This window comes from Leptinotarsa decemlineata, unplaced genomic scaffold, assembly GCF_025532065.1.
Source record: "Leptinotarsa decemlineata unplaced genomic scaffold, Ldec_3_MD MMD2_P_RNA_scaffold_9, whole genome shotgun sequence".
Taxonomy (NCBI): Eukaryota; Metazoa; Arthropoda; class Insecta; order Coleoptera; family Chrysomelidae; genus Leptinotarsa; species Leptinotarsa decemlineata.
Window position 1 is genome coordinate 7,204,939 of NW_027412536.1, and position 23,896 is coordinate 7,228,834.

The 23,896-nt window shown below is 35.0% G+C and overlaps 1 protein-coding gene across 1 annotated transcript; it reads left to right on the forward strand.

Moving 5' to 3' along the window:
* Nucleotides 1-11,053: 11,053 nt before the first annotated feature.
* On the forward strand, nt 11,054-12,868 carry LOC141480625 (uncharacterized). Its single transcript, XM_074170816.1, has 3 exons — nt 11,054-11,342; nt 11,722-12,303; nt 12,364-12,868. Exons 2-3 carry the CDS (start codon nt 12,154-12,156, stop codon nt 12,514-12,516), a joined length of 303 nt encoding a protein of 100 aa, XP_074026917.1. The 5' UTR covers nt 11,054-11,342; nt 11,722-12,153; the 3' UTR covers nt 12,517-12,868.
* The last annotated feature ends 11,028 nt before the right edge of the window (nt 12,869-23,896 follow it).

Below are 23,896 nucleotides of genomic sequence, written 5' to 3' on the forward strand. Positions count from 1 at the left end.
GTTTCCTTCTCAGGTGCATTCGATCATCACTCCTCCTGTTTCATAACTGCCGTCATGGGACAGAAGCTTTGTCCAGAGACGCGAGACTTTTTGCGTTATGCAACCCTTTCTTTTAGTCCTTTTGATGTCTTCTTGGCTTTATTCTTCTGTGTATTGGGGGTTCATAACAAATGAGCACAACACATAGGTATGATTTGTGAAATTAAGTAAGGATATACCGATAATGAGGAACGGAGATATCCCTATCCCTCTTTCATATTTTCATTTGATTTTTATCATAAATTTGTTTAGTATTTCAATGATTCTCACATTTAGATATCTAACGACACGACTAGGGGTACTGACCATGTCTAGGAGTGCTGGTATTCTGGTTATTATTGTCGTTTGGTAAATATTGTACTGAGGAATAATATTGAGGGTACAATAAAAAAAAAGATTTTTTGTTTCCTGTTTCCCACATGCGCAAGTAGGCGGTTCATTTACACCTATCCAGAATTAATGTACTATATTCATGCAACGTCCAGTTTTCAATCTAATAATAGTTGTTATGTTATGAATGGACTGACCCGTTACTTGATGACAATAACACTATACATGATAATAATTAAACGATTCATGGCTGGAACTTTCCAATACCAAGTTATCTAAAGATACTAAAATATATATATTTCACCTTTCCTTTGTATGTTGTGTTTCCATTGATCATGGAATTGTTTCCTGATCTTGTCTTTTGATTGTGGTAGGAAATTTTGTTTATCTATTTTGATATCCAAAGGAATGTTAAGAGCTTGCTGATTTTATCCAATATGTCCGCTTTCTCATTTCCTTCAAAATTTGCGTGTCCTGATTTCTACGCAAATTTGAAAGTAGTGTTTGTTAATTGAGGTACGTATTTATCTCTTTTATATTTGAGGTGATATATTCACTATTTATTTATTTCTTCCTGAAGCAGTAGGGTATCCGGTAGTTGAAAGAGACAGTGAATCAAGGCAATCGCACCAATTACGTGGTGCGCTTTCGTCAACTTCACACCCGCCAGTTTTTTCCACTCGCCACACCTTTGTGATGCCGTCCCAGCACACGTCATAGAAGAATAAAAAAATGTTGGGGAGAATTGGACTCAGGTCGTCGGCGTGGTAGACTTTGTCTTTAGCCTCGACACCAGTGTGAGATATCGGTAGTGGATGTGAGTTGATGATAGTCTTGTGGGATTGTGTGGAGTAGGTGACAGCAGTCAGATAGCATGAAAATAGTGATTTCGTTTGTAGGACACTTACGTGTTTTATTTTTTAATGTTTCACTGTGCGATTCCTCAATGTGTTCACAAAATACATGGTTTGAGAAAAAACATGACGTCAATGTGTGGCAAAATACACCATTTAAAAAAACATGGCAGTTTAACGGGGCTCTAACGTTGCAACGAAAGATCCCTCAATGTGTACATGGTGTCCCAAAATACATCAAGACAAAAACTATGGCGTCAATGTGTACCAGGTGTGGCAAAATATATCATTCAAGAAAAAAACATGATAGTTCAGCGGGACCCCAACGTTTCAACCCGCGACCCGCACTCCAATTTTCTAATGAAGAACGTATACGGTGTGTGACTCATCTGAAGTGTGTACTGTCATTTGTCATTCATGTGTGTTCTTGCTAGCTTAGTTGACATCATCAGGAAATGACGAAGAAAAAACATATTTGGTGCGCGCAACTGTTTTATTCATTACCCGAATAATGAAGACCAAGATTAAACATTACACCATGTTACAATCCCCGTTCTAACCCCCTCTCTTTAGTGTTGCCAACACTGTCTCTAACCCTATATCATAAAATGTGTACTAATGCAACATCTTTCCCCTTTTGGACTTAAAGCTAAATATACATTTCAGTTCTACCTAATTTACATAATCAACCAACCACTTGGGTTTCGTTCTAATTCGCTATGGCCGATTATTTAATTGACTTTCAGGTTTTTGTTTATTCTTAACTGAACTACTAATTTCACACGCACTTTCCACCTTTGACTCCACAAATTCATTAGTGCACTCACTAGAACTATTATCACTTCTACCTAAGTTTACCTCTGAGTGTGAAGAACTACTGGGCACCGGTTCTGGTAATGTTGTTTGGGTCTGACTGTCGAAAAATCGAAACTGTGCATATTTATGGTGCTAATACCAAAAACCAATTATTTCGCTGAAAATTCCTCCCACTTGTTCTAATAAGATAAGATCGTGGTTCATCTAATTTTTTAACCACTTTTCCGTAACATCCCAAATCAGTGATTCAAACACCAGGAAAAAGCTCTGACAATTTTTTAACCTTGTGCCTTTTATCAAAATCACATTTAAGTTTATGTTTCCTTCTTTCCTCAATTTCAATCGAAGATTTAGTATCCACTAATTCATCTAGTTCTCTCGGAAATATAAGTAAATTAGTTCTCAATTTACGCGACATCAGCAATTCCGCTGGGCTAAACCCATTTCGCAAGGGAGTGAGTGGATCTATGAGACAATAATGCTATTTGATGATTTTTTTTGCAATTTTAACTGCGGCTTTCGCCTCCCCATTCGACTGTGCAAAATACGGACTTGATGTGACATGTTTAAAATTTAGCTCATGTGCAAATTTTTTTAACTCCGATTGAAACTGCGGACCATTATCGGTTCTAATCGATTCGGGAATACCAAATCGTGCAAATACTTCCTTACATTTTAATATAATGACCTTCTGTGTCATTCCTTTCAAAGGAATTACCTCAAAATATCTTGAAAAATAATCAGTAATAATGAGATACCAGACAACGATACACTTAAATATATCCATTGCTACCTTTTGCCATGCTCTGGTGGTAATATCATCTTTCAGAAATGGTTCTTTAAAGTTAATTCTTTCCTCAACGCAATTCGGACAATTACAGATCATGATCTCCAACTGAGTCGATAGCCTCACCCACCACACTGATATATTTGATCTCTCTCTACACTTAGATATCCCTTGATGACCTAAATGCAAGTAATCCAAAACATGTTTCTGCAACATAGGGGGAATAATAATTTGAGCAAAAAAATGTCATTCAACGATATTTCGTTACGATATTGAAAGTAAACCCCCAATTCAGGACATAGTTCCTGTTCATTAGGCCAACTAATTATTGAGTATTCAATTAGCTTTTTACAAACTTGATCTTTATTCTGTTCCTCCAAAATTTTACTCGAAAATTCATCTTCAATCGGTAAATGCTTTATAATAAAGTTTACATGAGCGTCAACTTCATAGTCTGATTCCGGTGCCCCTGTATACTTCAATGGATTTCTACTTAGTGCATCCGCGATTACCAAATCTTTTCCCGGAATGTAATTCACTTCATAAGTATATCGCATCAAACGAATTCGAAACCTTTGTAACCTTGGTGACAATTCGTCTACATTTTTACTAGTTAGTATCTGAATGAGTGGTTTATGGTTCGTTTCTAAATATAATTTTGAGAGCCCCAAAACATATTCTTTCAATTTTTCACAAGCCCACGTTCACCCTAGACACTTTTTTTCTATTTGATCATATCGCACCTCCTGCATTAATGATGCCCCAAGTCCAAGATGAAGCATCTGAACTAACAATGATTTTTTTTTATTCGGATTGCAATAAGAAAGACCTTCCCTAGTAAAGGAATTGTCTTCCTAAATGCATTTTGTTGTGAATGGCCCCATACAAACATAACGTTATTCTTAAGTAACTTATTCAAGGGACTTAAAATTTCTGATTTATTCGGTATAAATGTGGCTGTAAAGTTAACCATGCCCAACGACTGCATCAACTCTTTTTTATTACTGGGCTCCAGAATTTAGAAATAGCCTCGACTCTACTCTTCTCAATTTATATACCGTTTTCCGAAACAACGTGCCCTAAAAAATGTATTTTAGTGACCCCAAATTGTCATTTGTTTTTATTGAGTGCAATACCTTCACCTTGTAACCTGCGTAGAACATCTCGCAATATTTTATCATGTTGTTTCATGGTCGACGCATGAATCAGAATATCGTCGTATGCATAACTACCCCTTCCAAATCCGATATTTTTGAGAATTTGATACTGAAATACTCCGGCGCACATGAAATCCCAAATGGCAACCGTGTAAATCTATATTTTCCGAAGGGAATTATGAAAGTTGTCAAATTTTGACATTTTTCTTTGATTTACATTTTATAGAACCCGGAATTTGCATCTAATTTAGAAAAATATTTAGACCCATTTAATTTATTTAAAGTTGTTTCGACCTTGGGAATTCGGAAATGTGGCCTCAAAACACTTTGATTTAATTTTGTGTAATCCCCGCATAATTTTATCGCCTCCCCTTTTGGTAAAACCACTGTCGGAGCAACCCATGTGGTTGGCTCGTTCTCCGGTACTATTATCCTAAGAGCTTCCAATCATTTCAACTATGTCCAAAGTTTATCCAACAACGGTAGAGGAACCACCCTGGGCGCAGCCTGTACAAAGGGTACAGCTCCTTCCCGTATTTTTATCTCCATTTCTTCCCGAAATTCTCCCATGTTGCCAAACAAGCCCGGGAACTCAGAGCAGAATGCAGATACCTTCGATTTTTCTAAATTCAAATTTCCAGCAAATTTCAAAATGTTTAAGTGTACGATTCCCGGCCTTCCCAATATTGGACTTTGTAAATTCTTTAAAATATATGTATCTAAACAACATGTTTTATCCCTATGAGACATTTTGAATTTCAGTTAACCTTGTACATTCAAATTTTTACTATCTGGCCCTGATATCACTTCATTTAACTGTTGAAACGACTTTCTATAAACATGTGACATCAGCTCCAGAATCGATCAAAAATTTTATTTTAGTTTCAAACCCCTCTACATCTAACATGCAAATCCACTGAGAAATACCTGTTTAATTATTTTGATTTGAACCCATCATGAGTCCTGAAAAATGTTCTGGACTCTCTTCCTGATTTTGCTCAGCTTGGAACCTGCTCTATGGCCTTGACCGATTTAGTTTTGCACACCTTGTGCCAATGACCTATTTTATTGCATCTTGAACATTTCGCCTTCTTGGCTGGACACTTGTCCCGTGTTACTCTTTCCCGCAAAAATAACATGCTGCCTCCCATTGGCCTTCGAATTTCCAGGAATTTTTTTAATATTATCACAACCCACAGCCATGACTTCTGCACCTGACCCACAACGTAAAACAGCACCTTGTTGAGACAACATTTCCGATTATCTAGCCATTGTGACAGCATCATCAAGGTTCAGATTCGATTGAAGCTGAAGTCAGTAGGGGGGAAAGACGGGTCTGGACCTCCCCCCAAGGGTATGCCCCCCAGATCCACAACACTGACTGTGACCTTGATTTTGTTTTTTATTCTCCGCCTATGAGTTGACCTTGAGTTGCGTGTAACATAATGAGGTAGAACCCCTTTTTACTCTACGGCTATGATTTGGCCTTGCATGATTATACATCACATGACCTTGAAAATTTCCTAAGCGATTTCTAGCTACGAACACGTCATATGACCTTGGGAAAAATTTTGAACGATATTACTGATGTATTACCTTGAGTATGAGTGATATTTAATAAAATTTCATAGATTTACCTTGGATTGGAGTGGGGGGGTTGTGCACATATAACATGTGTGTTGTGAATGTTTCTTTTTGTCCATATTCTCATCATAATCGTGTGGTATTATATGTATAAAAGATGTATACGTGTAGTGAATGTGGAAATAGTTTCACTCGGAGTGACAACTTGCGTCGTCATCAGCGAGAATCATGTATTCTTGCAAATAATGAAGGACCATCAATGTCGAAGAGGTCTAGGTTAAACCCTCATCCAATTTGAATATTGCAAGTGATCAGCATTCAAGTGTAGAATTGTGAGCTATAGAGTGGATAGTCAAAACCATCACATTGATTACCCAACATTTTTCAATGAATTGAAGCAAAAAGTTTTTAAACGACTTAAAGAAGTGTTAGTTATCCATAAAAGTGTGAAAGTCAATATGGAGGTGTTTGGACGTTACTATCTTCAAACTAAGGAGTTTTTAGAAGTAAAATCATTCAATAGTCCCAATCAAGTTGTCGATATCGAATGATTTGAATGTGATTTATAACATTTTTATTGATGCTTTAACTGCTCAAGCAATGGAATTTCAACATCGAGATTCAGGTAAGTGATGTATTCACAAAATTGGTTATTAGATGTGAAGAGAAAATAAATTTTCAGGTTGGACTATCGAGGAAATTCTGTTTATGGAAGTAAATGTCAACAAGTATAGCCTCCTTGGAGGCTCTTCTTATATCAAGTTACCCAAATTCATTGAGTCGAAGAAAAGTGTTGTGAATGTTATTAATCAAGATCAATACTGTTTTGCATGAGCTGTAACTTCAGCTATGTATCCTGCCAGTGTGAGAGTGTGTGAAATTTCATTATATCCTCACTTCTCTACCGTGTTGAATGTGGCAGGTATGGATTTTCCAGTAAAGTTAAAAGATATTCCAAAATTTGAGATTATGAAAGATTGCTCTATCAATGTTTATGGTTTAGAAAAATGTTTCAAAAACGGTAAAGTTTCATATGATATTGTAGGCCCGTTACACTATTCGAAACGTAGACTTAATAGCCATGTGAATCTGCTGAATATAATGGATGATTCTGGTAACAGTCATTATTGTTGGATTAAAGATTTATCGAGATTAGTACCATCTCAAATATATGCACATGAACATAGAAAATATTTCTGTGATGGTTGTTTATTATAATTTGGTAATGAGTGGGGTTTATTGCAACATCAATTGAATGATTGTAATCACATATCGACAACAACACCAACCACAAAATTCAGAGTTGATACATTCGGTGAATGCGTACCTGAGAATATTTTGAAATTTGAAAATATTGAGAAACAGTTGAGAGTTCCATTCACCATCTACGCTGATTTGGAATCAATTCTTAAACCACTGCACACAAATGAGCCAAATCCTTCTAAGTCTTTCACAAATCGAACCTATCTTCATGAACCATACGCTTTCTCATATCTCATAAAGTGCTCTTTTGATGATTCAATTTCAAAGTTTGTATTGTATAGAGGGGCTGATGAATTTAAATTTTTTATTTCAAAGTTGGAGGCTGACGTCACCAATATATATCACAAATATTTGAAAAATATCGTTCCAATGAACCCTTTGAGGAAGAAAATGATTTCAATAATGCCACTACATGTGCTATATGTGGAAAGACATTCGAAGAGAATGACATTAAAATTCATGACCACTGTCATCTGACAGGAAAAAAAAAACCGGTGTTTCACATTCCATATGTAATCTCAATTTCAAATTGCCCAATTTCATTCCGATCATTTTCCATAATCTCAGTGGGTATGACTGTCACTTGTTCATAAAAGATTTATGCACCAATAAAAGTAAAGTTGAGGTCATCGCTCAAACTAAAGAGAAATATATTTCTTTCACGAAACATTTATTTATGGAAAACAAATTAAATCGAAATGGGCAAATGAAAAAAGTATATTTGAAATTAAGGTTCATTGATAGTTTCAAATTCATGAGTGCATCTCTTAAAGAGTTGGGCGATAATTTAGATAAGAAACATTTTGTGGAAATGAGAAAACATTTTCCAGAAAATGATAAATTTAAACTTATGAGACAGAAAGGTGTTTTTCCATACAGTTTCATCGATTCTTTAGATAAATTGAATTATTCATCTATACCATCAAAGGCGAACGTTTTTGACAAACTGAATGAAAGACATATTTCTGATAATGATTATGATAGAGTGAAGCAGGTATGGAAAACATCCAATTGTCATGATTTGGGTGAATATTTTGATATTTACTTAAAATCAGATGTTCTATTACTGTGTGATATTTTTGAAAATTTCAGAAACATGAGTTTGAGTACATATAAATTGGATCCTGCACATTATTTCACATCTCCAGGTCTATCTTGGGACGCTATGTTGAAATATACAGGCATCCAATTGGAATTATTAACTGATATAGACATGGTGCATTTTTTCAAAATGGTATTCGTGGCGGTGTTAGTCAATGTTCGGAGAGACAGCACATTGCAAAAAATCGATTCCTTCCAAATTATAATCCTAATGAAGCTTCATCATTTATCATGTATTTGGATGCAACAAATCTGTATGGTCATAGCATGTCTCAATCACTACCTTTTGGAGGGTTCACATGGTTGACCTCCGATGAAATAAGTAAACTAGATATCGTTAGTATTCCAGATGATAATTCTCAAGGATACATTCTTGAAGTTGATATTCATTACCCCGTTGAATTTCACGATTTACATTCAGACTTACCATTTTTGGTTGAAAGTATCATACCGCCTGGGTCAAAGTCTAAAATAGCCAAAACTTATACCTAATTTGAATGATAAAAATAAATATATCCTTCATTATAAAAATTCGAAACAGGCGCTTCGTAATGGTTTAAAACTGATTAGAACCCATAGAGTTCTCAGATTCTATCAGTCACAATGGTTGAAAAAATATATCGATTTAAATACTAAACTGAGAAATGAAGCCACCAATAAGTTTGAGAAGAATTACTTCAAATTAAATGTGAACTCTATTTATGGGAAAACTTTGGAAAATGTTTATAACAGGAGAGACATTCGAATTGTTACACATTGGGAATCTATACGGGGAGGAATGGGTGCCAACGCTTTGATAGCTCGCCCTAATTTCAAAACATTATCCATAATTGCAGAAGACTTTGTAGTCATACATATGGATAAAGTTAAGGTTTGTTACAACAAACCATTGTGTCTGGGGTTGAGTATATTGGATATGTCGAAAACTGTCATTTACGACTTTTTCTATGATGTTATTAAAAAACATTTCGGATCACGTTCTTCTCTTCTCAACACCGACACAGACTCTTTGATTTTGAAAATAATGACAGACAATTTTTATGAATTTATCATTGAGAATGTTGATAAATTTGACACTTCCAACTACGTGTTGGATAATAAGTTCCATGTGCCAGTTAAGAAGTCGGTGATTGGAAATATGAAAGATTAACTTCCTAATGATTCTATAATCAGTTTTCATGGGACTGGATCAAAACCATATCACATCCAAAGTGTGTCAAATGAAATTAAAAGGGCTAAGGGTGTCAAAAATCCGTGATTAAAAATCAGATTTCAATTGACGATTACATTAGGATTGTTGAAACAGGTGGAACAATATTGCGAAAGATGAATGTGTTCAGAAGTGATTTACTTACATGATATTTATACTTTGATGTGTAATAAAGTCGCTCTGTCGCATAACGATGATAAAAGATTCATAATTCCGAATACTACCAAAACATTACCTTGGGGTCATTCCGATATTGAATTTTATCAAACAAGCTCCCAACAGAATCTGAGAATTCTTTTGGAAGTAATGAAAGATTCCAACAATACCATCGATGAAAACCTAGATTTCCTTATTGCATTATTGGAAGGGCAATCGAGTAATTGAATTTTATAAATCTAATTTTTGCTTTTAACAATTTGGAAAATTCATACTTGACGAAAAGAATCGATCAAATCGTTTGTGGTGTCACTATAAATTAGAATTAAGATTTCATCTTCATAAGTGATTGAGTCACAATTAGTTTAGCGCGAGTATATGATTTACAAAAAAATTCAATGATTATATTTTATTCCAAAACTGACAATTGCGCGTATTCGGCATTTTTGGGAAGAAAGGATGTTTAGTATCTAAGTTTTGTAACTTTGTGGGTAGAAAATATCGATATTCAAACAAAAATTTATGATTATATGTCGCTGAAGTCTAGACAATTTCATTATTTTTATTGAAGGGTAGCGAGAAGATGTTTGCTTATTTGGAGAAAAAATATTTTATCATTATATGCTGCTGATGTCTGGACAATTTCATTCTTTTATTGAAGGGATGCAAAAGGTTGGTTTGGTTTATTTTGGAGAGAAAATATTTTATGATTATATGGTGCTGTAGTCTAGTCAATCTCATTATTCAATTGAAGGGATGCTAAAGAATGTTTGGTTATTTGAAGAAAAAATTTCGGGTTGGAAACCTCGACCATAAAATCCATTAGCACGTTCAGAAGTGCATTGGCATATTTGAGGTAGAAACCGTCGAAATGTCCATTAGGACATTCAGGAACTTTTATAGTGTCTCTAGACAATATTATTTTATTGAAGGGATGCAAGAGGTTGTTTGGTTTATTTGAAGAAAAAATTCGGGTAGGAAACCCTGACCGTAAAATCCATTAGCACGTTCAGAAGTGCATTGACATATTTGAGGTAGAAACCGTCGAAATGTCCATTAGGACATTCGGAAAGTTTTATAGGGTGATAAAGACGGAATTCTAACAATTTTGTGATTATATGACCCTGCACTCTGGACAAATGTAAAATCTCAAATTAGTTTCTACCAACAATAAACTCTTACTACCCTTTCCTTCCATTTTTAATGTTGTATCGTTGGAACAAATCATAAGACTCGAATTCAACCCCCCACCAGAAAGGGCTAACCTTTCCAAACACCAGAACAGAATCAGAAGGGACAACACATCATTCTGTTGTAGTATCTCTTACCCATCAAACTAACTTGCAGTGACACAGTCACGTCAAGTGATATAGTTGACTCAAGCAACCCAATATTCATCAACGATTCTTAGCAGTTGAAGTTATCTCAATGTGAGTACAGTGTACTATATTATTCATTTCGAATTGAAAGGGTTATATTTTTAGGAGTGTTTAGTTTTTTGAATTTCTAATTTGTATTCAATTCAGTGTTCATATAAAATTATCTGTTCCGAAAGTATTTTTTTTGTGTAAATCAACTGATTTTCATGAAAGTAGATGTTTTCGAAAGAGAGTTTTTATTTATACGTAATATAACCTTGAATATTCTGAACAAAATCACATCACAAAATCACATCTCAACTTCCTTTTGAAAGGAAGTTGAGATGTGACGATGTTATATGAAATTCTTTTCTGAAATTGATTCCTTCTTTTCAGTTTCTACAATTTTTTTTGTATAATTTGGTGTTCATATAAAATTATCTGTTCAGAGTTTTTTTTCATTTAATTCATTTTTTTCTATGAAAGTAGTTGTTTTTATGTAAACGTAATTCAACCTTGAAAAGTGTGAAACAAGTTTGAAGGTTTCTAAAAGGACATTGAGATTTTGATGATGTTATATAGAATTCTTTTTTGAAATTGATTCCTTCCTTTCAGTTCAATAAAACGGCCAGGTGAAGCAACTCCATCAACGCCTTCAAATCTTAGCAGCTGAAAATTCATCTCGATGTAAGTACAACTTACTATATTATTCATATCAAACTGGAAAGGTTATATTTCAAGATGAGACTAATTTTGGTAAAGAACAGTTTTTGTTTTTCTATGAAGTATTTTTTTTTGTGTGATTCAGTATTCATATGAAAGTAATTGATTTGAATGTAATTTTTGTTTCATGTAATTCAATGTTTTTTTGAAAGTAGTTGTTTTAGAAAGGGTACATTGTGATTAAAAGTTACTTCTTCGTATAGAGTTACTTCTTTTGAAATTGCTTTTTCTGAAAGATTTCTACTGTTTTGTATCAAGGTGATGAAAAGGAAAGATAAAAACTGTTTTTGTTAGCTGATTAAATTTAATCATATTATTTTGTCTATTAATTTTATGATTTCAGAACCATGTCTTTGTTGAAAGAAGCTTTATTAAAACCATCAAGCTCTGTGAACCGATCAGAAATGTGTGAAGTGGAGCGCAGAGATGTAATTGTCCACCAGAACGTGATCATTCAGGAAGGCGGGGAGATACTACAACCGGTGATGACTTCCATTCAGCAGATACACAATGCTAAATCATTTTTAAATGGATTCAATCCAAACCATGTGGAGTTGAATGACAATCCCTCAAACTTTGATAATGTAATGGCGACTCACACCCAGAATATTGATGAGTCACTTCCGAACTTATCACAAACTGTTGTGAGTAATATATTAGAGATGGAGGAAACATATTCGAAGAATATGGGATCTCCACATAGTTCAATCAATCAGAACAGTTCTGATGATGACTTTGAGAGACATAAAAAAAAAGGGAGAGTGAAGAAAAGATAATGAAGAAGGCGAAGAAGTCTAAAAAGTCTAGCTCGAACTCGCCATCTAGAAGGAGGCACAAGATGAAACATGAAAAAAAGGATAAAGACAAGTCGATAAAAGTGAGAGAGATGGAAATCATAGCAGGACCTTCTACATCACTCCATCAGGTAATTATCATTACTCAAACGCGACAATATGTTAGTTCATCATATCCTTTTATTCCACAGGTTCCTGAATACGAAGATGTTAGTCCGGGAAGCACACCGCCCCCAACGATTGACCTCGAAAAATCAGACGATTGGTTTTCATTCATGAGATCCAGGAGAGAAAAATTTTTTAGAGATGTATCACGTCTACAATGGATTCGAAACGGAATATAGAGCGAAGAGGGAAAAACTTGTTGAATTGGAAGGGCAAGTTTCTCTCCTCAAAGCGGAATATGATCAAATGAGAGCAGCTCACATGAAAAAACTTTCTCCTACAATTCGGCAATTGGAAATGTTCAGCAAGGAGATACATGAAAATTCCATGTTACATCTCTTGTAAAATTTTTTATCTTTCCCTCTACATTTGCTTTCTACTATTCATGTATCATAAATAATATTTTCTATATTATTTTCATATCTGTATTATTTTATTCTCATTCAGAGCAATCATGTAGGCTCTTAGTTTTATTCATTCTTTTATTCTGAATAAAGATATTATTATTACATAAAAAAATGCGTTTCAAGTTCGAGAAATCTCCCCCAATAAGTCTTTTGTAAATATTTTTTTTATGTTGCTAATAAAGTTATGTAATGCATTTTCTATTTATATGTAAAGAAGTATATTTATATTTGAAAAATAAATAAGGAAAGTAACGATTAGTCATTTTTATTTCAAAAAACAAATAATATTTATGTATGTTACTTTCTAGTGATAACTAAAAGTGCAAATCTGATTGTTTGAAAAAATAATGAAAGTAACAATTAGAAAGTTATTATCAATCTCTGAAAAAAATAAAATGATTGAAGCATTGATTATTAAATGTCATCAATGCCACAGTTCAAAAAATTCTACATCCTATATTGAGATGGATGACTCAGATGAAGTCAAATCAATGGATATTTTTCAGGAAATAGAATGAGATTATCATTCATTACATTCAAAAGTTATCTGTCGAAGACAAAGTCAATCGTTAGGGCCAAAACTCCATGTCAGAGGGTATAGGACATTTCATAACACAAGGTCGTATGAGATATAACAATGTTAAACTCGAATGATTGGGGTTTCAAAACTTCAAGTCTGAGATTATATGACGTGATCATAATACAAGGTCATGAGACAGGCAAAGTTGTGTTCATATATCGAGGTCATATGACACAAAAATCCCAAGGATTTGTGATGTCATTCATTGTCAATGTCGAAAAATTGGAGGTTTTCAGCTTCACACTGCAAGTAACTGACCACTTGTTCCCTCATCATGAATCAAGTAAAACCAGGGCCAAAACTCCATGTCAGAGGGTATATGACATTTTATAACACAAGGTCATATGAGATATAAATATCTGAGCGACTTGTGATGTCATTCAATGTTAAACTCGAATGATTGGAGGATCAAAACGTCATGTCTGAGATTATATGACGTGATCATAATACAAGGTCATGAGACACGCAAAGTTGTGTTCATATATCGAGGTCATATGACACAAAATATCCCAAGGATTTGCGATGTCATTCATTGTCAATGTCGAAAGATTGGAGGTTTTCAGCTTTACACTGCAAGTAATAGACCACTTGTTCCCTCATCATGAATCAAGTAACACCGGTTGTGCAAGAAGCCGATTCAACGAGTGAACCATATTTCTTTCCTTCTGAGGATTCAGCTTATGGAGACATTCAAGTTGAAATTATCAATTCAACGGGTGTGGACAACTTTGATGGGTATTCAGATACCACAATTGATTTGGATGAGGACCGTGGTTTCGAATTCGACGCTGACGAATTCGGTCAATTTGACGACCCAAATGATTCCGACGCCGACTGTAATGAATGAATGTTTTCCAATCTTTCGGGATTCACCCAGCCCTGACCTTATGGAACCGTATTTGGATGAAGAAATTGAACAAAATCAATTCGCCGACCCCCCAGAAATCATTGTGATAGCTGATTCTCCAGATCCTGAAATAGTCATTATCGATGATGATCAGAATGGTTAGGTTACGCTAGTGAACTCGGAGTGTACATAATTTGGTTGGTGCACACGGAATACTGCGTGGTTTGGGGCAGTGTTCAACCTAAGACATTATTTTATTGAAAAGTGATTACTCATATCTATCACTTATAGATGATAGAAAAAAATTAGGTAAGTTCAATACAAAATTCAATGTGAAACATGAATGATGATTATAAAGATGGAGCCATTTGTTTGTTTCATCTCGTTTTATGTTACTGTTGTCTCGAAAATTTGTTGTTGCGATGTTTTTTATTTTTGAAATATCTCTGATGGGTTTTAAAATATTAATATCATCAACACGAAAAAACGACTTTTTGAGCTCTGAAAAAGAATTCAATTAAATTCGAAACGTCGGCTAGAATACAATTATTTTTTCAAGAGAAAAATTCATCCTGTTACCCAATCAACCCCTTTTTTCAGAAAAATTATTGGATCACTAAACTAGTTAACTGGTAATAAAAATGTTTGAGAATTGGATTATCATAGCGATTTACTATATGTTATCTCTTCCCCCACGAATCATTGAGAGATATATTCGAAATCAACTCACTAATAAAAACTTGGATCTCTTAACAATACACTTTAGTTTTTCATGTATATTGTGTCAATCATATTTTTTGAGAAGGACTTTTCTTCTCCATCAAAAGTTTCATTATCAAAATAACAACAACAATAATGAATTTAATGATATTTATTACAACATTTCATTGTGGAGGGACATTGTTACAAATAATGCACGCATCTAAACGGCTAAAATTTGTCAGAGGTCTGTCACAAGATTCACACCACGATTGTGTTATTTTCATCATCGATAAAGTGTAACGTAAATCCATATGTTCATATTCGCCTCCATAATTTCTATTTCGATGGGAATAAAATCTAAATCAACACCAACATAATGTGTGGATGCTATCATTGATGGTTCGTATACGCACATGAGAGTCCGTCACACAGTACAGATCTAAATGATTTTCCACTGTCTCACTAATGTTCATCCACCGGCTCCCTATTATAATGTTGCCATTGTCTGTCGCTGGATCATCATCAATGCCTCCATCTTGAAGTTCCGGATCGATTACACCATCGATATCCTGCAGATTATCAGCAACAAGTATGGCTCCACCGTCTTCTTGTACAACGATGTCATCTACTACATCGAATATATCGTTTTCTCCTCCGATGTTATCATCTCCTTCGATAATGATGTTGGGAAGTTCGTCTTCTCCATCCGAAAACCAATTATATTCGTCTTCAAGTGTCAACCTTGTCAAAACGTCATTAATTTTTGAAGAATTAATTTTTCTTTATTTCTGAGTGAAAAGCTTGAAGTTACTAATAGTACTAGTGAAGTGAAGTTCAGAATTAGCAGTCGATTTTCATGATTTGTTCGATTGTGGAGGTGGTAGCCCCACCACTCTTCTCCCTCTATTCTCTCTATGTGTTTATGATAGGAAAAATAGGTTCATGAGAGTGCAGTTGAATTTGTCAGTTGAATATTGCAGCATCTAATAGTGAATACTAATATGCCTTTTCCGAAAGAATGGAATTCAAAACCGAAAGCGTATGGCGATCCAATCAAAATTAATAAAACTATATTTTGCAATAATTGTCAAGGTTATTGGCCTGAGACGTACATTAATCCATGTACTGGTTTGTGTCGAAGATGTGTGTTGGAGAATCCAGTTCCAGTTCCGAGTCCAATCACAATTCTGAAGACGACAAATGATTCATCTCCTGAAGTATGCATCCATCATCAGTGCTACAAATGTTTTACCAAAATCGTGTATAACAATATGGGAATTTGTAGAAATATGTGTGTGAATTGTGCAGCAAATCGTGAGTTACTAATTCAACGTTGTATGCGTTGTGATAACTACAAAGTAGATTGTTGGAAAAATGTATGTAGTATGTGTAGAAGTGGATGGATATTATGTGAAAATGTTGGTGATTTCCATCCCGATGAGAATTTTCACTTCCGGGATTGTTGGTGTTTGGAGAGAGAAGATCAAATGAGGAGACTACAAATCTATGGTAACGTTATTCGATCATACATTCCATTGGTTATGGTGCCACCTATCACAACGAACGCTAATAATTAAATAATTGCATTAATAGATATAAATGTGATGAATAAAATCAGTTTGAATATTACAAGTTTTTTTACTATATAGAACCCAAATTCATTAAAAATTAAAAAAAATTCAATTTCATTTATATATCTTTATTTTTCATCAAGAACAATAATACTGCAATTACATTAATGAACTTTCATCAATCCAAGAGTTATGATCTCCAGAAAATCCCAATCATTTCACAAATAGGCGACGTCCTTTCTTTTTCAAAACTTGTTCAACCAAATATGTATTGGGATCTTTCGCTTTATTCAACTCCATTTTATAAAAGCAACCTTTGATTGGATGTCCATTCACATCTTCTAGCTCATAAGTTATAGGCTCTGTACTATTAATTTTCACAACTTTAAAAAGTTCAGTGGTGAAGTTTGCAGTATAACCTTTGGCGAATTCGTTTTTGAATTTACTAATTCGCACCATATCTCCAATTTTGAATTGACTTTTTTCTCGTTTAATAATAATTCTTTTATTCCATCTGGATCATTTACATGATATTGGAAACGTCACAGTCACAGTTTACCATATGGCTTCTCAGATTTTGTATAAACGAACAATTTTGTAGATGATTTTACCTCTGCAGGCTTCATGCCAATGGTGCGATGAACTTTGTTGTTATATTGATTGGTGATTTTAGGAAGAACTCTCAACCACTTTCAATGACCTTGAAGTGAAAATTGTTTATAAAGCCAACTTTTCAAAGTTCTCATAACTCGTTCGGCAATTGAAGCTTTTTTTGTCCTGAATGTTGAGTAATGATTGATATGGTGTTTCCTCATTAACGATGAAAATTTTGAATTATAGAACTCACTACCGTGATCAGATTAGTTTCTGGGCACATGCTTTGCATCTTTCAACAGTTTTCGCCATAGCTGCAGTAACTGAATCAGCAGATTTATTTTTCAATGGTTTTGACCATACATATTTTGAATAACAATTGATTACTATGAGTATGTATCTATTACCGTTATTTTCTTTAGCATATGATTGCATTTCCATCAAATCCATCTGCTACAAGTCCGAAATTCCCTTTATTATTGTCTTTCGACGGGGAAAATTTCGACGCGCCGGCTTATGTATTTCTTTCACAATCTCCCATTTTGCATCACTCATATTACTCAAGATTATAATGTTGAGGATTCACTTCTCTACTGTTCAAGTGCAGGTTTAATGAATGACTGTTTCAAATTCATCAACTCGCTCAGTAAAAGTATCAATCAATTCAGTTATAACGCTAATTCACATTTCCACATTCCTCAAATCAATTAGTGATGAGTCAGTTTCACAAACTGATTCTGTGTTTATGACTTTGTGATCAATAGACTAATCCTTCTTCACGTAATTCCTCAATTATGGCCAATATTTCATTATCGTGGCCGGCATGACCAGCCACTCGTGAACTCCAAAGTAATCGAAAGCGATCAATCAATTCTTCGAGTTTATTTCAATATACATAATTTATATGCTTATTTCTGATATATTTTTTTCGGTGGGCAATTTGATCATGCCAGCACCCTCTCTACTAGAGTTTGGCAGGGGGTTTCCATTGGATAATAATTATTTCACGATATTTCTTCCAATTATTCGATAGTAGACCCTGTTTTCTTTCATTATATTTATATGCCGCCTTTGTTAATTTGAGTATATCTCCATAAGTGTTCATATCGGAAGAGGGAATATTTCCCGATGGTACTTTCATGAATATCAATTTATATAATTTTGGTGTGCCCTGATACGTGGCAATAGTTTTACCATTTTTCTTGAACACAATTTTCTCATCGATAAATTCCACATCAGCTACACCCATTTGTAAATTTTCCGTATCAGTGTTCATGTGTACTCCAAAGACTGTATCGTATGAGGGATTTCCTGATAGTAACTTTTGTATATGCATTTGTACTTCATCACCATTATCAAGTGCATTTGGTGATTCTGAATTTGAAGTTGACAATTGAGAGGATTGATGATCCTTCGAAAAAGCCCCTTCAAATTTTGGTTTCAACTCACTTTTAATTATAGTTTTAGCGGTGAATGGTGTAACACTATTTGTTTTTTGTATAACTCCATTCATTTGAGATAATCCTCCAGTATTGGCAGATATTGCTTTCAATTGTATTATTATTGGCTCGTAGATTCTCTCGAGTGTTGATTGATCACCTAGGCGACTATTCTTGATATAATTGAATTTCTTTCGAACGGCATCCGTTGCTTCAATTAATTTTCTATTTAAACATATTTCGTGAACATTTTTTCCGTCCATATTGTTTTCACTCCGAAAATGTGTACAATGAAGTGTTGTCTACACTATCTAGCACTCGAATGAATCAATTATTTCAAGAACGTCAAGGATATATGAAAGCGTCAAATCCTTTTCGATAACGTCCATCTAGCACTTCTCGATCCTTATCAATTACTAAAAATCCATATTTATCTTCCCAACATCTCGCACACATATCTTGAAATTGCTTGAATGTCACATCTGGTGACACATGGTCGGAAAAAATATGATTGAGATTCATATCATCTTGTTTGAGCAGCACAATAAAATTTGCATTATCAAGAATCAATTGTTTTGGGACTCGTGAATATGTTTGGGCTAGATAGGAACAATCCACATTTTTATGACGACCCATACTGAAATATGATCGTATAACATCCTGTTTCTCACACATAACATCATCAAAAATGAATATCGAATCCGCTTTGGCATGTGACGGTTCTACTATTTCACCTGCGTTATTGGCGAAGGTGTAAAATCCCAATCTTTTAATTAGAGTTAGCACTTCACGTAAATACTCATATTTAGGTTGATAAAGAGATTTTGAATACAGATAAACATTTGCAAATTGTAATCCTAGAGGATGAGTCAGCAGAGAAATCATAACATTTGTTTTGCCACAATTAGAAGGTCCAATAATCAGTCCGCGAATGGATAGTGGAAGTAAAGATCCATGACGCTGTTTGACACCACTTCCCGATCCACACCCCACTTTTTCATTGAAATTATCTATGGAAAATTGTTGCTTTTCCTGTAGTATGCGCATTGTATGACAGTTGGAGACTATATAAGCAGGGTTCCATATCGATTTTTTTATTTGAATGGGTGTTATGAACCGATGCAGATCTACTAAATTGCATTCGAATAAAGTTGGTAGAGGATTGGTAAATTCACTCATCAATAATCTACCATTCGAATTACACTTACCTGGCTATCATTATTGCGGTCCTGGCACCAAATTGCAGAAGAGATTGGTGAGAGGTGATCCAGGTGTCAATCAACTGGATGTTGCATGCAAAAAACACGATATTGCATATTCACATAATCCCAACAATCTTGTAGCTAGACACATAGCGGATCAGGAACTTGCTGAAAGTTCTTGGAATCGATTCAAGGCAAAAGACGCTTCTATTGGAGAGAAAGGAGCCGCTTGGCTAATTACAAATATAATGAAGGGAAAACGCCGATTTGGTATGGGTTGCAAGTCACCATCCAAGCCGTCGCGCATACAAAAAAAAACGTTCTATCAAGAAAATAAAAGCTACAAAAAAATTAAAAGATTCTAAGTTAATAGTTTTTGGATCTGGTATCGTTAAGGAAGTGCGCGATGTTTTACACAAAGCGGGAGGAAGTGAATTTGTTGTCAACATTCTAAAAGAGCAACTGAAATTGCGTTAAAAGCTGTACGCAAATATACGCGAGATGCAGGTGGCAAAAAGAGAATTCGCACACCTCGAATCATACCAATTCCTAAAATTGGTGGAATACTACTACTCATTCCAATTTTTGCTGGTTTATCAGCGCTAAGAAGTTTAGCTGGTGCTACAGCTGGCATAACGAAAGCAGTTCAAGCAGCCAGAGCGAGTAGGAGCAGCTGAGAGACAAATCGACATAATAAACACATGGAGGCAATTGCTTTAGGTAAACAAGGGAGTGGTATCTACTTGAAACCTTACCGTAAAGGATTAGGACTATATCTGAAACCTCAAAATCCAAAAAACTCACAGATTTGCTACCTCAAAGAGCTCTCTCCAACATCGACCTTTACTATCACGCTAAGAAAATGATGATTTCATATTTTCGGGGGGTATATATGCGTGATGATTTACCAAAATCAGGACCACACCGATATGAATCTGCCATAGTAAATTTGGATAGTCGACATGGTCGAGGAACACATTGGGAAGCATACAGAAAAAGCGGCACTTCTGTGAAATATTTTGATAGTTTTGGTGATTCACCCCCTTCCAAAGAATTGATTTACAATTTCTATAAGGGATCAAATTCTATCAATACTATTACTTATAACTATGAGCGTAAACAACAATTCAACACGGTATGGTGTGGTCATTTGTGTTTGAAGTTTCTCCAGAACAAATCATGGAAATAACACCAGCACAGGACAGAAAGAGTATCAAGAGGATGAGTCATTCATTGATCGCATATTCCAGAGCACGCACTTTACGAAAAATTAGTAAAGAACAACTCGCTGATATGCCGAAAGAGGTGATGATTGGATGTGCGTCACATGAAATTGCATCTGTATGGGATAAGTTACCACAAAACCTACAAAATGATATTGATGTGATGAAGTATCAGTACTGCCAAAACCATTACAATGATTCCAGGGGCGGCAGCAACTGTATTTCTGATGTGAATGATGGTCCACCTACAAGAAAATTTTTCTGTTGTTATTGTAAAGTGAATGATGTGAATGTAGTAACACATAGTGATATGGATAGAGCGCCGAAAAAGCGACGATTACTCCACAATTTTTGCTGCCAGCAATAAAAAGACTTGAATCAGAGAAAATTCATCAGTCATGTCACGTACGTTTTCATTGTCGGGATACTCTAGCGAGTTGAGCGCCAACTTCTACCCTCCCATCGAATTGGATGCCACCAGTAATTATGGTCTGGGATTACATGGTTTCTACTCCTACAACTCCATGTTTAATGTAGATGCTAAAAATAATGTTATCGGCTATTCGCAGACAATAAACTCACCCTCCACTATCATAAACATTCCACCTGGGGCATATGAAATTGATGAAATCAATAAGGTGATTCAAAGATTCATCAAATCCAAAGAACTGAAACTAGAAAATGGGGATGAAGAAAATATCAACAAAGTATTTCTCCTACATGCAAACAACAACACTCTGAAATGCGAAATGCGCTCCAAATATTTCATTAATCTCAAACATGAAAACACCATTGCTGAACTTCTGGGATTTGATAATAATGTGTTCGGTTGTGGTGAAACACACGAATCAACATTGCCTGTGAATGTCAATAAGGTAAGAATAATTCGTGTGGATTGTAATGTTACAGCTGGAGCATATTCAAATGGTGATGAAATCCATAGCATCTCTGAATTTGATATTGATGTAGAGCCCGGTTACAAACTCACCAAGGAGATACAAAATATTATATATATGCCAATCCAACCTGGGGGTCGTCAGTATCTCGACAATATCACTCTACGCATATTGGATGATAATGGTAAGCTGATCAATTTCAATGGTGAAAAAATAATAGTTAAATTGGAATTGATAAACCTATAACAATCATCATTTCTCATATGTTGATTCACAACATCGACGACCGTCATAAGTGTATCACAAAAATGAGTGGAGGAAGCATCGATAAGTTTGGTCGCAGAAGTAAGGCTGTTTCAAATACTGTTTTACGAGGACCACTTGGAGTCGGTTTCAAATTGACTTTCGATGGAAACTTCGATATCGAAAATGAACGTTTGAAAAATATAGCACAACCTGAAGAGAGTACGGATTGTGTTAATCGTGATTATGTTGGTTTTTACATCTCAAAGATTAGAGGAGAAATAGATTCTGACATTGATAAAATTAATTTGAGATTAGATAGAGTAGAAACACATTCCTCATCTGTTAGAAAAGATCTCATTGCGCTTGGACTGAAGTTAGTAGAAACTGTGAGAAATTGTGAGCTCATGGAAAAGGATATCAAATCGATGCAATCTGATTTGAAAAAACAACCCTCGATAAGTATTCAAACAATTGACCAAAAACAATGGTGAGTGATGATCATCTGTGAAAAAATCAATATAAAGCTGGAGCTGATAAAATAGTAACTCAGTATTTATTACTTCCCAGCGCTGAGCAGGTGATAATATTTGATGAAGTTATAAACTCTACAATTATTGTAAGAAAATGGGATTGTGCTTTAATAGTCATCTATTGTAGCAGCGGCAGTTGATAAATCAACGTATAGTCATGTGCATTTAAAGGAGGGGAAATCTAAAAGTCGATTCATTCCACATATGTTAGACAAACGGTCAAGATATAGAATAAGCGCTAGTAGCGTGAACTTTCTCAAATCCATTGGTTTGAAGGTGCGATATAAAAAATAGTAATAACATGGCTACCATCACCACAAGTGATAAATTGGAGGTATTCGAGGAGTCCATGTTCGACTATTCCCTCATTAGCCATCATGAGCATACATATAAGCCGTATGGTTCACCATATTACAAAAATTCAGATGAAATAGGAATTCCAATCAATTTTCAAGATCTCACACTGGATATAAAAGACAGTTACATTTATATCGAGGGGAAGTTCACACCATCTGATACCACGAAGCAGTGCTACCTATCCAATAACGCCCTCGCCTATCTCTTTGATGAAATTCGCTATGAAATGGAGGGTGAACAAGTGGTCGTTGTTCGAAAACCTGGTATGACTACAATGAAAACGATGATATCATTCGGACAAACACAAGCAAATTCACCACTACCGATAAGATGGGGTCTTGTTGTGAATAAACAAGATATATTGGATTCCGTCAGCAATGTATTCAGCGGCAAATTACCCTTGAAATATCTCATGGGTTTTGCTGAAGATTCCAATAAATGGATATTGAATGCGAAGCAGGAGCTCATTTTGATTATAGCACGCCCATTCAAAAATTCATTCATTGGAGAAGTTGAAAATCAATAAAATAGAGTGAAGAATTAGACACATTGTGCCGGAAGATCGCCAGAAATTGAAACTATTGAATCGCATCAATAAAAATTCTAATAATGCTAAAGTGAAGGTGGCTTATCGTATGTGGGACCTTTATGAATTACCCACACTTCGTGATACATCCTCAGATATATGGGCTGTGAAGACAACCAACAGTCTCGAAAGACGACGATATATCATTATCGGCTTTCAAAATACTAATCAATCTGAAAATATATCAGAAGATGTAACTAAATTCTCACATGTGAATATTAATGATATTCGACTATCTCTGAACTCTGAAGTATATCCATATGAGCGTTGGAATCTGGATTTCGATAAGAAGTTAGACTCATCAGCCTACTATGCATATGAAAACTTCCAATGCAGCTACTACGATAAAATTATGAGTGAGTCGATGATGGATATTGGC

Coding starts and splice junctions, on each gene's coding strand:
- LOC141480625 (XM_074170816.1), top strand. CDS start 12,154: ATGAAGAAGGCGAAGAAGTCTAAAAAGTCTAGCTCGAACTCGCCATCT. Junction 12,304..12,363: donor CTTCTACATCACTCCATCAG/GTAATTATCATT, acceptor TTTATTCCACAG/GTTCCTGAATACGAAGATGT.